This window comes from Ranitomeya imitator, chromosome 5 (assembly GCF_032444005.1).
Source record: "Ranitomeya imitator isolate aRanImi1 chromosome 5, aRanImi1.pri, whole genome shotgun sequence".
Taxonomy (NCBI): Eukaryota; Metazoa; Chordata; class Amphibia; order Anura; family Dendrobatidae; genus Ranitomeya; species Ranitomeya imitator.
The window spans coordinates 584,996,250-585,012,121 of record NC_091286.1 but is presented as its reverse complement, the minus strand read 5'-3'; the positions used below and the strand labels follow the sequence as shown (position 1 = coordinate 585,012,121).

General features: G+C 41.9%; 1 protein-coding gene across 1 annotated transcript in view; it reads right to left on the bottom strand.

Annotated features, from left to right (window-relative positions):
* LOC138638540 (serotransferrin-B-like) overlaps nt 1-15,872 on the bottom strand; it is an 83,028-nt gene that overhangs the window by 29,729 nt on the left and 37,427 nt on the right. The window contains exons 10-14 of the mRNA XM_069727920.1: nt 15,434-15,530; nt 14,440-14,481; nt 10,787-10,945; nt 5,500-5,650; nt 1,481-1,545 (exon numbers count right to left, since the gene is read on the bottom strand). Coding sequence (XP_069584021.1) covers nt 1,481-1,545; nt 5,500-5,650; nt 10,787-10,945; nt 14,440-14,481; nt 15,434-15,530 — 514 coding nt within the window. The remainder of the gene's footprint in view (nt 1-1,480; nt 1,546-5,499; nt 5,651-10,786; nt 10,946-14,439; nt 14,482-15,433; nt 15,531-15,872) is intronic.

Sequence of the window (15,872 nt, the reverse complement as noted above, 5' to 3'; positions counted from 1 at the left end):
CTTTCCTGAGCTTCGATCTTCCGGCTCTCGTTTAGTAGTTCTTGGAAACTACACTGCATTAGGCCTACAAATTGGGTATGGGGTGTAGAGAGATGGTGTGTTCCACTCCAAGGTGTTCTCCAGGTTGCCTTTCCTGAACTTCTATCTTCAGGCTCTCATTAAATTGTGGTTAAACGGAACAACTGCATTTGGCGTACTAGTTGGTTTGGGGCCTACTATCGGTGTCTGCCACTCCTTGCTGTTCTCCTGGTTTCCTGTCCTGAAATTCCGTTTTCAGGCGCTCGTTAAGTAGTTGTTAATGTTAGACTGCATTTGGCCTACTAGTTGGGTTGGGGCCTACTATCGGTGTCTGCCACTCCTTGCTGTTCTCCTCCACTGAACAAAGCTGTGCCGCCTGTTTACTACGGTTGCCAATTTTGAACTGCATTTCGACTACTTACTGATTTGGGCCTACTCTCTGTGTCAGCCTCTCATTCCAGTTGTCCTCCACTGCAATGCCCCCTGGTTATTCCTGTGTTACCAATTTTTAACTGCATTTAGCCAACTTTATTCTTTGGGCCTATATCTGTGTTTCCTCCTCATCCTGCCCATTGCCCAGCCAGTGATAGATGAGTCTGCTGGTACATTGACCCATAACGCAACATTCCCCGTGCACGCTACACAACAACATTGTGACCCTGCTGAAAGTCAGGTCCCCCTTCCCGCATACCATACCACCTTACACGGGGACAAAGAGGAAGGTGCAGATGAAAGTGCAGGTTCCTTCATCAGGTGGGGGGAGGAATACTAGTTGGCGACGTCACTGGCACAGGGCCTCTCATAGTACGCAAAAGTGTTGCTGCCGGTGGGAGGCGCCCCCGCCGTGCAAACAAACCGCTGTACTTTGAGGGGCCCTGTGCCAGTGCCAATGCCAACGAGTGGGCCCCCCCTACTTGCTCAGGTTCAAAGCACTTGCAAAGTTGAAATACTTACCTCTCCCTGCTCCACTGCCGTGACGTGGTCCAGATTTCCTGGGCCCACTAATTACTTGAACCAGCCCTACCCACCACAACTTTAGCCAAATGACCCCCAATTTCAAATGCCTTCCAATTATTATAAGGTAAATTACGCTTGACAAGCTTCATTAAGAAGAATGGATGGTTTTGACATTAAAATGGGCACTCTAGGTGTTTTCCTGGCCCCCACTCACTGCCGACTATGCTGCCCCATTGACTTGCATTGGGTTTCGTGTTTCGGTCGATCCCGACTTTACGTCATAATCGGCCGATTTCACTCGACCCGACTTTTGAGATAGTCGGGTTTCGCGAAACCCGGCTCGACTCTAAAAAGGTCAAGGTCGCTCAACTCTAGTTACCAGGCTTTCGAAGGAACCAATCCACCAAAATGATCTCCTAAATAGGGAAAAAATTGAATTTGGGAGGAATGATGTTAAATATAAGCTTTATAGCAATATATCAGAGGAAATACAATATTTTCTTACCGTCTGTATTCTCAGATACTGTTGTGTGCTTCACAAAAGCTACATCTCCTTTTTCAACAAGACACCTAATAATAAGAAATATACAGTATATTAATCTATTATTGCTCATTATACATTATACCACACAATAATACCAGCATCAAAAGAGCGTCGTGTTAATTTGTTGTGTAATATTTTAGTAGTTAGACGTGTCTTCAGATTGTCACATAATTCACTCATTTCTCAGTCTCTAGATATTAATGGAGCAACATGACCCCTAGGCACATCTATTGCTGTAGAGCAGGGGGAAGGCAAACTGATTTCTGCGTGTTTGAAGTTGCAAAGTAGTTAATTAATATAAGTTAAATTATGGCATTAGGAAATAATTACTGACCCTAACACCAACATTATTTGAGGCAGGCACAGAGTTAGGAGTTCTTCAAGAATGGCCCAAGGTTGTCATCTGGTAATAAGTTTGGTAACCACTGGTATGGATAGTTGCCATCCACTGTGTGCCAAGGCTAGTTTTGGGGTGGTGGGGATCGGGTAAGGGTTAGGCCAGGGTCACACTACAGTGTAATACGGACGAATGCTAAGCGATAAAAAATCGCATAGCACTTGGACCAATGTTAATCTATGGGGCAGCTCCCATCATCTGTTTTTGTTTCTCGTCCGTATTATACTTGCGAGTGAAATCGCAGCATGCTGCGATTGTCATCGTATATCAGCTGAGATACGCCAATGCAAGTCTATGGGTGTGAGAAAAAAAAAATCGCACAGCACACGGACCATGCGTGTGACTTGCGAGAAATTCTCAGGCATTTGGCAGGTGACAGGAAATTGGCTCAGCCATTATTTGCCCATTTTGGAAGTGTGTGTGAAAATCTCACCATATGGATGACACACAGATAATTTTTTGAGAAAAAAATGCATCCTGGCATTGCACACGGATGACATATGGATCACCATACGGAGAACATTTGTGCGATTCTCAGAAGACAAAATGGGACAGATTTTTTATACATTGTGTGTGACTCCAGCTTTATACTTAGAAATGATTTTGCAGCAATTGCTTCTATTCTATCTTCCACTATTCACTCACAATCGATAAAGGATGTCTGAACTGGCCAATTTCTGTGGGATCGGTGGACCATCATGTGTATGGGGGCTCCAGGCTTTCTCACAACAGATTATGTCAGTGGGGATAAGGAAAGGGCGGCTGGAATTCAATCACCCGATCCTTTTGTTCTGCAGGCAGGTAAAGGTACCGTCACATTTAGCGACGCTGCAGCGATCCAGACAATGATCCCGATCGCTGCAGCGTCGCTGTGTGGTCGCTGGAGAGCTGTCACACAGACAGCTCTCCAGCGACCAACGATGCCGATCCCCTGGTAACCAGGGTAAACATTGGGTTAGTAAGCGCAGGGCCGCGCTTAGTAACCCGATGTTTACCCTGGTTACCAGCGTAAACGTAAAAACAAACAAACACTACATACTTACATTCCGGTGTCTGTCCCCCGGCGCTGTGCTTCTCTGCACTGACTGTGAGCGCCAGCCGGAAAGCACAGCGGTGATGTCACCGCTGTGCTCTGCTTTCCGGCTGGCCGGCGCTCACAGTGCAGAGAAGCAGAGCGCCGGAGGACAGACACCGGAATGTAAGTATGTAGTGTTTGTTTTTTTTACGTTTACGCTGGTAACCAGGGTAAACATCGGGTTACTAAGCGCGGCCCTGCGCTTAGTAACCCGATGTTTACCCTGGTTACCAGTGAAGACATCGCTGAATCGGCGTCACACACACCGAGTCAGCGATGTCTGCAGGAGGTCCAGCGATGAAATAAAGTTCTGGACTTTCTGCACCGACCATCGATGGCACAGCAGGATCCAGATCGCTGCTGTGTGTCAAACTCAACGATATCGCTAGCCAGGACGCTGCAACGTCACGGCTCGCTAGCGATATCGTTGAGTGTGAGGGTACCTTAAGTCACTGCCAGATGATTTTGATAGTGTCCTATTAGGCTCTCCTCATAGAGAACACAGGAACAGTTGGCTGTATGAGAAGTCGGGAAACAAAGTGGTTTAAAGGCCAGCTTTAAACTCCTGCATGAATGCTGACCATTAATATTGATTCCAAAAGTCTGTTATCCATCAACTCCTGGGTTAGTATACAGGTCCTTCTCAAAAAATTAGCATATAGTGTTAAATTTCATTATTTACCATAATGTAATGATTACAATTAAACTTTCATATATTATATATTCATTATCCACCAACTGAAATTTGTCAGGTCTTTTATTGTTTTAATACTGATGATTTTGGCATACAACTCCTGATAACCCAAAAAACCTGTCTCAATAAATTAGCATATTTCACCCATCCAATCATATAAAAGTGTTTTTTAATAACAAACAAAAAAACCATCAAATAATAATGTTCAGTTATGCACTCAATACTTGGTCGGAAATCCTTTGGCAGAAATGACTGCTTCAATGCGGCGTGGCATGGAGGCAATCAGCCTGTGACACTGCTGAGATGTTATGGAGGCCCAGGATGCTTCAATAGCGGCCTTAAGCTCATCCAGAGTGTTGGGTCTTGCGTCTCTCAACTTTCTCTTCACAATATCCCACAGATTCTCTATGGGGTTCAGGTCAGGAGAGTTGGCAGGCCAATTGAGCACAGTAATACCATGGTCAGTAAACCATTTACCAGTGGTTTTGGCACTGTGAGCAGGTGCCAGGTCGTGCTGAAAAATGAAATCTTCATCTCCATAAAGCATTTCAGCTGATGGAAGCATGAAGTGCTCCAAAATCACCTGATAGCTAGCTGCATTGACCCTGCCCTTGATGAAACACAGTGGACCAACACCAGCAGCTGACATGGCACCCCACACCATCACTGACTGTGGGTACTTGACACTGGACTTCAGGCATTTTGGCATTTCCTTCTCCCCAGTCTTCCTCCAGACTCTGGCACCTTGATTTCCGAATGACATGCAAAATTTGCTTTCATCAGAAAAAAGTACTTGGGACCACTTAGCAACAGTCCAGTGCTGCTTCTCTGTAGCCCAGGTCAGGCGCCTCTGCTGCTGTTTATGGTTCAAAAGTGGCTTTACCTGGGGAATGCGGCACCTGTAGCCCATTTCCTGCACACGCCTGTGCACGGTGGCTCTGGATGTTTCCACACCAGACTCAGTCCACTGCTTCCTCAGGTTCCCCAAGGTCTGGAATCGGTCCTTCTCCACAATCTTCCTCAGAATCCGGTCTCCTCTTCTCGTTGTACAGCGTTTTCTGCCACATTGTTTCCTTCCAACAGACTTACCATTGAGGTGCCTTGATACAGCACTCTGGGAACAGCCTATTTGTTGAGAAATTTCTTTCTGGGTCTTACCCTCTTGCTTGAGGGTGTCAATGATGGCCTTCTTGACATCTGTCAGGTCGCTAGTCTTACCCATGATGGGGGTTTTGAGTAATGAACCAGGCAGGGAGTTTATAAAAGCCTCAGGTATCTTTTGCATGTGTTTAGAGTTAATTAGTTGATTCAGAAGATTAGGGTAATAGGTCGTTTAGAGAACCTTTTCTTGATATGCTAATTTATTGAGACAGGTTTTTTGGGTTATCAGGAGTTGTATGCCAAAATCATCAGTATTAAAACAATAAATGACCTGACAAATTTCAGTTGGTGGATAATGAATCTATAATATATGAAAGTTTAATTGTAATCATTACATTATGGTAAATAATGAAATTTAACACTATATGCTAATTTTTTGAGAAGGACCTGTACATAGTGGTGTTGATAACATCACACTAAGGCCTCATTCAGTTGTTTGTGTATCATGGACCGAGTATGGACTTTGATACATGGACTTGACAACCTCATTTATGCCTGTGAGGCTGCTGAGATCAGGTCAGGAGATCTGCTGCAGTCCGTGCCTTACGGACTGTGATACACGGACGTCTGAACTCGGCCAAAGATTGCGGTAATCATTTCCTCATTTTATAAATATGAATACAAGATAATTAGAGACTATGCAATTCTGGTACCTGAAGGCTCCAGAGTATCCAAAATAAGCTTCAGCATCACTGGGAGAGCACTTCGCATCTGTGAGCGGTTTTTGTGGGTCACCGATACATAACTGGCAGAAGGTGGAATCGATATCGGAGCCAGGAGCACAGCTTTTACTAAAGTAGGAACCTGCCATATACATGGAGCAGATGACTCAGTATAAGTTACATTCCATAAATTTCCCATTTATAAAAACTGCATATTAGATCAGTCACCAGTAACATGAGTCTTTGCCCTGGGATATTACCAGCATATATGTGTCCTCTTAGGTTGTATAGATAAATATACCCTATACTTTCATATATTATGAATAGCATATATACAGAGTACATTACTAGTACCAAAATAAATTACACCCTTCTGCACGCACTAAGAATAGGCCATCACTTTTTAAAAACTAATTAGAGTCGACAGGTCTGCACCCTTGGTACAATAATTGCTCTGATTACCCTGCGTTTACCTCATTTTCATTTACTGAAGAATGATGGCACGGTACCAACCACTCTGGGAAATGCCACAGTCAGCATATCTTTCATTAGATGGCTTTTACATCATGTTTTGAAGCACCATAGTCAGCTTAGTTTATCCAGAACTCACTGCATAAGGGGAATGTGACGGCGGTTTTGATCTCACCAACCTGCTGACCGGGCCATATATGTGATCCAAGATTCACTTCCCCTTCGCTCTGATCGTAGGTGTCCTGGGGATGGTCTCTTCATCCATCAGCGGCTCTCTGCAGTGAGGGCTTCAAACCAAAGGCTTCCCATCTGCTCTGCCTGACTAATCTGGCATCCAAACAGCACCATAGTGGTCACTGGAGCAGAGGAGTAAGGTATTATTCACTGCAGAGAGCCCGAGGCACTGTGCATAAAGGGATAGCTCACTGGACACTGGCAGATGTAGCGTTAAGCATTGATTCCTCAGTCATGTGGCTTGTGATGCCGCTCTTGCAAATCATGTCACTCATGCCCACAGGGGTGGGATATTATGATCACTGTGAAGATTTGTCCATGGAGACCACTATGACTAGTCACCAACTAATAAATATATTGTAAGCCAAATTATAAAATTAATTTTATGGAGATTCAAAAATCTATAAGCCACAAGAATGGTTTTCTTAGGATTTTCTTAAATGGGTCAATATGTTCTATGTTCAATGACATGGTGGCGGTTTGGGGGCCTGGGAAATCTGACATGTTCTCTTTAAGTATCATGGCCACTGGGTACTTCTCCCAAATGTTCATGTTAGGCTATGCTATGTTTCTGGACTCTATGGCTGTCCGGGTGGGGTGTTCCCCCTGCGGCCGCTGCGTTGCATGCCCAAATATTGAGAGAGTTGGGATCTTTTCCAATTCTGACGGTTCACGCAAATATAAAATTAAGAAAAAGATCTCTTGCCTCAGTAAGAACTTTATATATATGGTGACATGTCCGTGTGAAAAAATGTATGTTGGAATGACCACTCGCCAACTAAAAACACGTATACGCGAGCATGTTTTGGGCATTGGCGCAGCGGCCGCGGTTGATGATATTACCACCCTTAAGACACTGCCACGCCATTTCAAGAGGTTCCATAATTGCGATGCCAATTCGTGGAGGGGGCACTTTTCAGCGGTTAGCCCGTGTTGAATCCAGGTGGATCTGGACGCTTAACATGGTCCAGCCTGCGGGTCTTAATGATAACATCAGTTATGCCCCCTTCCTATAATCATTGGGTTATGCTGTGGTTTGGCGCCATGGTGGGGTCGCTGTTTTATTGTTCTTAATCATTTTTTAACTGTTTCGTTGTTTTCCTAGTGTATCTTGACCCTGTGAAGTGGTACGTCTGTCAAGATCAGCTCTATCCCTGGGATCAAGCCTCTGCTACTATCAAATTAACCCATTTCAGGGATTAGGACGTTTCCTTTATGAGGACTTGCATGGACTTTTTCTTCAATCTTGTGTGCTATCACCTTACGCATAATATTGTTGTATTCTGTTGTTAATTGAATATTGGTGGTAGTCCATCTACATGTGGGGGAGCTAGTGGCGATTGAGATGGCTAGACATTTAGTAGTGTTATTGTATGCTTTTGTTTTGCATAGGTATGCCGGTTAAGTATAAGTATATGCGATCTATCTGCAGTTTAATTTATTCCGGTTTCTGGATCAGCGTAGTTTGTGTCGGTCTTATGTACGGCGGTATTGTGTTTATTTTGTTTGTTTTTTTAAGTTTTCTGAGCTGTGGTCCGGTGTTCTGGATCATGTCGGTTCTATGGCCTGTGCTATTTCTCCACAGCCTCGTATCATTCTGAGCGTTATGTTGCCATGACGACATGTATCCATTTCCGGGATACCCTCTGCATATGTGCCGAGTTTGTAACATCTTTATTATATATACATTTTTATATGTACACCTTGCGGTCGAGTTGGGTATTCCGGTAATACTGTGATCTAAGCGGTTTTTCTATTTATATATTGTATACCTACGCTGTGTATGCCGTGCAGTCTGTCGGACGTCCTTGCGCCTGCGCATGTCCGTGGGGGCTGTTGGACGCTCTTGATCACATGGGGCCCCTGTGTTCTTTGGCGTCCTTCGGCTTCTTTCGGAGTGTGCCGGCGCTATGGTTGCCATGACGCCGTGCGTCTACTTCCGGTTCACGCTAGCCTTTACTTCCGGGGTCTTCTCTTTTTAAACCCGATGCTCATTCACTCTGTATGCCCCCTGACGAAGGTTTTCTCACCGAAACGCGCATTGGGGCGGAGGCGCGTCCCCAGGATCCTCAGTCCACATTGCGGTGGGTACCATTCTGCGGTGGCTTACGCAGTATAGCTGCTTCATATTATTAACTATAGATGATGTAGATCGGCAGTCCTATGCTGAATATGATTCCTATATAGTGCACTGTCAATCTATTAGTGTTCTTAGGACTGTGATCTGAGGTTATTTGTTTTGATTGCTGCTGGCAGTCTGGTTCCCACTTTAAATGGATTATTCCATATATAGCCATATTTATTTTGTTATGTTTATTTTTTAGGTTATTTTACATATTTTTGCTTATTTTTTCTGGACTATGTCCGTAGATATTATGAGTACGTGATTACTATATCTTTGTGGAATGATATTCCTGTGCATGTGCCTCCTGCTAGTTTTTACAGTGTCTTTTTCTGTGGTGCCATTTTCTGTATCACCTTCCATGCGCTTGTTATATTTAAACATTAATAAAGTTTATATTTTTTTGCATGATACTTCTTTTGACCGTGTATCATCCTTTTCATGTTGTTGCTATGTTTTTGATGACAGGTCTTTTAGGTCCTGTTTTGACTAGTGGTACAGATTTCTGATTAGAATTATCATTACCATGCTAGCTGGCTATATAAATTGGTATATAAGGGGAATGTGAAGGCGGTTTTGATCTCACCAAGCTGCTGACCGGGCCATATATGTGATCCAAGATTCACTTCCCCTTCGCTCTGATCGTAGGTGTCCTGGGGATGGTCTCTTCATCCATCAGCGGCTCTGTGCAGTGAGGGCTTCAAACCAAAGGCTTCCCATCTGCTCTGCCTGACTAATCTGGCATCCAAACAGCACTATGGTGGTCACTGGAGCAGAGGAGTAAGGTATTATTCACTGCAGAGAGCCCGGGGCACTGTGCATAAAGGGATAGCTCACTGGACACTGGCAGATGTAGCGTTAAGCATTGATTCCTCAGTCATGTGGCTTGTGATGCCGCTCTTGCAAATCATGTCACTCATGCCCACAGGGGTGGGATATTATGATCAGTGTGAAGATTTGTCCATGGAGACCACTATGACTAGTCACCCACTAATAAATATATTGTAAGCCAAATTATAAAATTAATTTTATGGAGATTCAAAAATCTATAAGCCACAAGAATGGTTTTCTTAGGATTTTCTTAAATGGGTCAATATGTTCTATGTTCAATGACATGGTGGCGGTTTGGGGGCCTGGGAAATCTGACATGTTCTCTTTAAGTATCATGGCCACTGGGTACTTCTCCCAAATGTTCATGTTAGGCTATGTTCACATGTCCTTCTGAGAGTTTGTCCCATTTTAGGAACAGTCCAACTTCATGTCCAATGAATTCATGTCCAAAATTGACCTGTTTGCTTACTGATACAAATGGTAGAGGGGGCCCCCTCAATATTATGGAGTCCATCTGGGTAACTTTTTTGTGCCCATTTTTAGAAGAGAAGAAAAAGCGCAGCATGCTAAATTTCTTCTTTTGTTTTGAAAACTGACACTAAGCACTAACCAGGTAGACTCCATAATAATCAATGGGGCTCCTCTGCTTCTGTTTACATCACTTAGGAAATGGGTCCATTTTGGGCATGAATTCTATTTATTTGTACAGAAAACCGAACTTCCAAATGAACAGGTGAACAAAGACTTAGAAATTATGTAACATGCCCAAATCCTAAATAAAATGTACCGTATGCAAGAACCGTCATCTTTGTGCAGTGTTCATGTGAACTGGATTTATACATTGCTGGTACATGTAGTTTAGTCACAGGTATGAAGTAGGACAGCAGGGTGCTCAGATTAGACAGACCATCCTCGCTGATTTCCATAATATTTTGGGGGTTTTATGAAATTTCCCCAAGAGCAGAAAATAATGTCAAATAAATTACCTGAAATGTCCTCCTGCCCCAATGGTCCCTGCCTGTTGTGTGGTAATGACGCCTTGTACATCATTCATGCAGCCAGTCATTGGCCTCAGCTCGTCAAATAAATGATCTATGAGGACATTGCTGCAGGACCAGCTAAGATCACCTGAGCAGTGGTGCAGGAGCACCAGAGGATCTAAAGCGTGAGTAATGGTTATTTGATTTATTCCATTTCATGCTATTTGCCCACTTTCTTAAAATCATGGACAATCCCTTTTATAACTGAGGGTACTTCTGTACAATAGAAATAAAGAATTAGAGCAGCAAAGCATGGCTAAGGTCCCCAACGTAGGCTCTTTTTTCATATGCATCATGGCTTCTGTATAATACATAGTGTCCATTATTTTGATGGGAAGAATAATGTAGAATGCAACTACACTATATTCCTTCCACCAAATCTGATGGGATTTGCAGTGGAAGCTCCATCACTCTTGATGGTTCCGCTCACCATTGGTTCTGTTTATTAACAGTAGATATTTCTGTGTGATGGATTTGAGGGTGGAAGTTTCCTAGACTCTCGCAGATCAGGTTGCAATGTGGACAGTTCTTTATCTCATTCTAAGCTCTTTGTATTATTGTCACATTGTTTTACACTCACCAATATCACAATTATTATTCTTCTTATTAATAAGACCTACAGGAATATTCCAGCCCGCAGTGCGTCCCACGGCTGTATGACACGACATCTTGCCTTTTAGATTGTTCCATGAGATGTCTTTGTTACTTTTCTTTACAACAGCAACAGCGTAATATGTTCCTTTGTAGAGAAGGAAAATTGTAATTTACACAATGAGGACAAATCTACACCTTCATACTGTGTTTTTTTTATAATGCAGTTAACTTACTAATCAATGTGAAGACAATTTAAAATTATTATCCACCTACGATAATGGCCCCATCACATCATGTAGTGAATGATAAAAAAATGTAACTGGCGTCCTAGAGTAAGTAGCAAGCCTTTTAGTCTATGTCAACTTTTTGCAGACTCTTGCCACATTACTAAGAATTACAGCCAAACGAGGAGCTCCATTTGCAGATACTTGTTTTGGGGTTAAGCCCCTCATCAGTGTAAAGCAGGAGATCTGAATGGCTGGGTGAGAGGACTTTGACAGAGGGTCTGAAGTTTCTTCTTGTGGAGAGTGCCAAGTCGAAGTAGAGAGACTTACAAGCCACGCTATGCTCCCTTGGAAAATAAAGAGGAGAGGAAATCTGGTGCCATCTATTGAAAGTAACAATCCTAAAATTCAATATGTACTCTTTCATGATGGGCTTTGCCTGATGAAGAGACCTGTGTAGTCTGGAAAGCTTGCAATTTGTTACCATCTTTTCAGTTAGCCATTAAAAGGTATCAACCACTGAGGACTCTCAATTCTAAATATTTTTCTATCTACTGGCTAACATGGTACCAAGATATATATCTTTCCTGTATTAAAATTCAATATGTCCTCTTTCTGTGGTCATCTTAAGCACAGTCATTGTCTGGTTATGCTGTACAAGGAGAATCATCATCACTGTGTCATGATAATAGATTTGGTATAAGGCTAGTAAACATCATACTTAGTTTTGTATCAGTAGCAATATAGTAAGTGCAGTCCATGGCTTAGTAAATTGCCATTGTAATGATATACAGTGGTGTTTAAAAGTTTGTGTACACTTCAGAGTTGACCATATTTCTCTGCATATGTTTGACCAAAAGCTACATAAACTTTCGCAAAACTCCTAACAGTAGATCAAATGAAACTAAACAAACAAATGAGTCAAAAATATTGTATTGGAGAAAAATGACTTAATATCACATGTTGGTGAGTCTCAAAAGTATCTGATCCTTTAAGGTTAGCAGATCATTTAAAGATGAAATTAGAACCTGGTATTTTCAATCAATATGAAGATAAGGTATGAGCAAGTGACTTGTTTTCTTTAAAGCAAAAGGATCGATCAAAGTCGGATATTCACAACAGATTTATGAAAGTGTATTGTGGCACAAACAAGAAAGATTTATAAGGACCTCTGAAGAAGAGTTGTTGATGCTAATAAGGCTGGAATAGGTTGCAAAACCATTTCTAAAAAGTTCGGACTCCACTTATCCAGTCAGATTTTAAGCAAATTAAGGAAATAAAAGACTATTATTACCCTCAAACAGCAAAGATCACCTCAAAAGCAGGGTGCATAATAGTCTACAAGGTCACAAAGGAGCCAAGGATAAACTCTAAGCAGCTAAAGGCCTGTCTCACTTTAGGTAATGTTAATGTTCATTAGTCCACCATCAGGAGGACACTGAACACCAATGGTGTGCATGACAGGATTGCAAGAATAAGGCCACTGCTCTCCATAAAGAACATTGCTGCCTGTGTGCAGTTTGCTAAATGTAACCTGTGCTAACCAGAAGGCTATTGAACAATGTTTTTTGGATGGATGAGACCAAACTAAAGCTTTTTGGTTTAAATGAGAAGAGTTATCTTTAGAGCTAAGAAAGCACTGCATTTCAACATACAAACCTGATACCATCTGTGAAAAACACAGTCCTAATGGTATCATGGTTTGGGGCTGTTTTGCTGCATCTGGGATAGGACGGCTTGCCGGGAATTATGAATTCTACCAGCAAATTGTAAAGGAACATGTCAGGACATCTAACTATAATCAGATCAAGCAGCAAGACAACGACTCAAAGCAGACAAGGTCTACTAAACAATAGTTAAAAATAATAAAGTTACATTTTTGGAACTACTAAGTCAAAGTCCTCACCGTAATCCTCTAGAAATGATGTGGAAGGACTTGACACTAGCAATTTATGGGAGAAAACCCACCAACATAACAGAGTTGACTCTGTTTTGCAGGGAGCTATGGGCTAAAATTCATCTGGACTAATCAGTGATTGCCAGAAACATTTAGGTGTAGGGGAATTCACATCAGATACTAAAAGCAAAGGTCCACATCCTTTTGTCACTCACAGACATGTGATACTGGACCCTGAATAAAAATAGTGACCAAGTCTGACTCCTGTGTTTGGTTCTCTTCATTTGACTTTTAGGATTTGCCTGAAAATCTGATGTAGTCTGATGTAGTCAAATTTGTGCAGAAATACGGAAAATTCTGAAGATCTAATATTTTCAGTCTTACAGTGGAGATTTTGTTTTGTGAACAGCTTTGGTCCAAATATGAAAATATAGCCTGGAAAGAAGCCAGGCATGGGGAAAAAGATTTGGCTTCTCCTCGACCAGCCTGGCTTGTTGACAGGTCTATTTCTATTTGAATATGCAGCAGTACATTTGCATAGGCAGCAATACACCGAAGAGAGACACTTTGTGGTCCTCTTTTCCTTTATCCAGACTACTCTGCCTGGGCTGACTTGCTTTTCATTCTACAGGGTGGAGAATTTATATGGAGACACCTATAGTAAATGGGAATGGTTGGTGATATCAACTTCCTGTTTGTGGCACATTAGTATATGAGAGGGGGAAAACTTTTCAATATGGGTGGTACACCATCTTGGATGTCAGGTCCGAGCATTCCTACATGAACAGTTTCCTGGAAAGTGGATTGGTCATCGTGAGCCAGTTGAATGGCCACCAAGGTCTCCCGATCTGACCCCCTTAGACTTTTATCTTTGGGGTCATGTGAAGACAATTGTCTATGCTGTGCAGATACGAGATGTGCAGCATCTGAAACAATGGACACTGGAAGCCTGTGCTAGTATTTCTTCTGAGGTGTTGCTATCAGTGTGTCAAGAGTGGGAGAAGAGAGTTGCTTTGACAACAAAACACAATGGGCAGCACTTTGAACACATTTTATAAGTGGTCATAAACCTGGAACTAACTCATGAAAGAATAAAGTTACGTTAAAACCAAGCACACCATTGTTTTTCTTCTGAAATTCTCAATAAGTTTGATGTATCACATGACCTTCCCATTGAAAAAAATAAAGTTGGATACAAAATAACTGACTTCACAATGGCCGCCATGGTCACCACCCATCTTGAAAAGTTTTCCCCCTCCCATATACTAATGTGTCACAAACAGGAAGTTGATATCACCAACCGTTCCCATTTTATTTAGGTGTATCCATATAAATGACCCACCCTGTATATTATCGAAACATGTTGAAACATCTCAACCTCTCTCATGTAATGGTACCACTGGTTCCCACAGCATGAAACTGCTTTAAATGGGCTGATAAGAAAACCATAATCATAATTAGTCAGGAATTGGAATATGTACTTCTCTAGCAGAACATTGATTGAGATTAAGCCAGTACCTTGTGTTTTTGATCCACTTGTTCTGCATGGTTTCAAATCATCTGTAAAGTAGAAGAGATTTCCATATGATCAGTTTATCAAGAGACTACTGCAATATAGAGGTATATCTAGTGTTACTTCTCAGCCAAAAATATCTATGGTATACATATATATACCGTATCTTATGTCCCTAGGAGAAGAAATGTTATGAGACACATTGTTTCTTCATGGACGTTAACATGATCACCTAGTGTGAGGTCAGTAAATATAATGGTTGGGCACCCCCAGTTCAGTGAGCGTGCTACAGTGGCAGTGGACACCACCCAAACCCAGAAAACACTAATGGAGCTCCAAGAGATGCAATCAGAAAATCAAATTTGCTGGCACTTCAATAAAGTTAAATGTGAATTTCTCATTGCATCTTTTGGAGTGTTGTGATTGTTTTCTTCTAGTGTGGAGTTCAGGGGTGCAAGGAGATTATTTTTAGTGAACTCTATGTTAATTTCAGCGTCTCTATGTACCGGAATGATCGACTTGTGGGTTCAGAGCCGGCAATGCAGTTTCAAGTCTCTTATCCCTAAAAGTCTCTTATCCCTATCAGTGCAGGCTGTGGCATATACTGTAGCATTAGTGTCAGTATGTGCACATTACTTTTAGAGACAGATAAGAGAAATGTAAAGTTGTGATTGGGCCTATGGTATGTAAGCCTTCTATGCCACCACTATATGGTCACTGTATGGTCCCTAGTGCCATCATTATTTATCTTGGCAGTGAATTACTATACCTGAACACTATTTAGCACCATTTGTGCATCTAACAGTTCTTTTATTTGGGCAGTAGACTGTCCATACGGGCCCTATTATAGTATCATTATGGTTAGTAATAACTACCATACAGTACTTTGTACCAATCTTTCTTCTGTACTGTATAATTGTTTGTTACAGTGGCATTATCCAGCAGACATCGGGACTTTCCTGTAGTACATGGCACTGACTACATAGTGGATGTTCTTACCTTGGTTATAGTACTCTCCCATTGCAGGAACAAGACCACATTGCCCTGCAGTGTACAAGTACCCTCCATCTAGTGTTACTGCGTCAGCTTCACCTTTCTACAAAGAAATTACTTTAACTTTATTAACTGCATAAAAAAAACACATTAAATTCTAGGGTCTTTAACACTTGTTTTATAATGTCCATCAGGGTATGATATATATCAAGATGATCTCCCAGCAGATACCTCTGACATTTTCTAGGCCATATTGTCTGTAGCCTCCATTTGTAAAAAATATACAGACCTTCTCATTTAAAGATTTGTCTGTATTTTCATGACTATGAAAAGCAGTCATCAAAGCAAAAGGTGGCTACTTTGAAGAACCTAGAATACAAGACATATTTTCAGTTGTTTCACATTTTTTTGTTAAGTATATAATTCCACATGTGTTACTTCATAG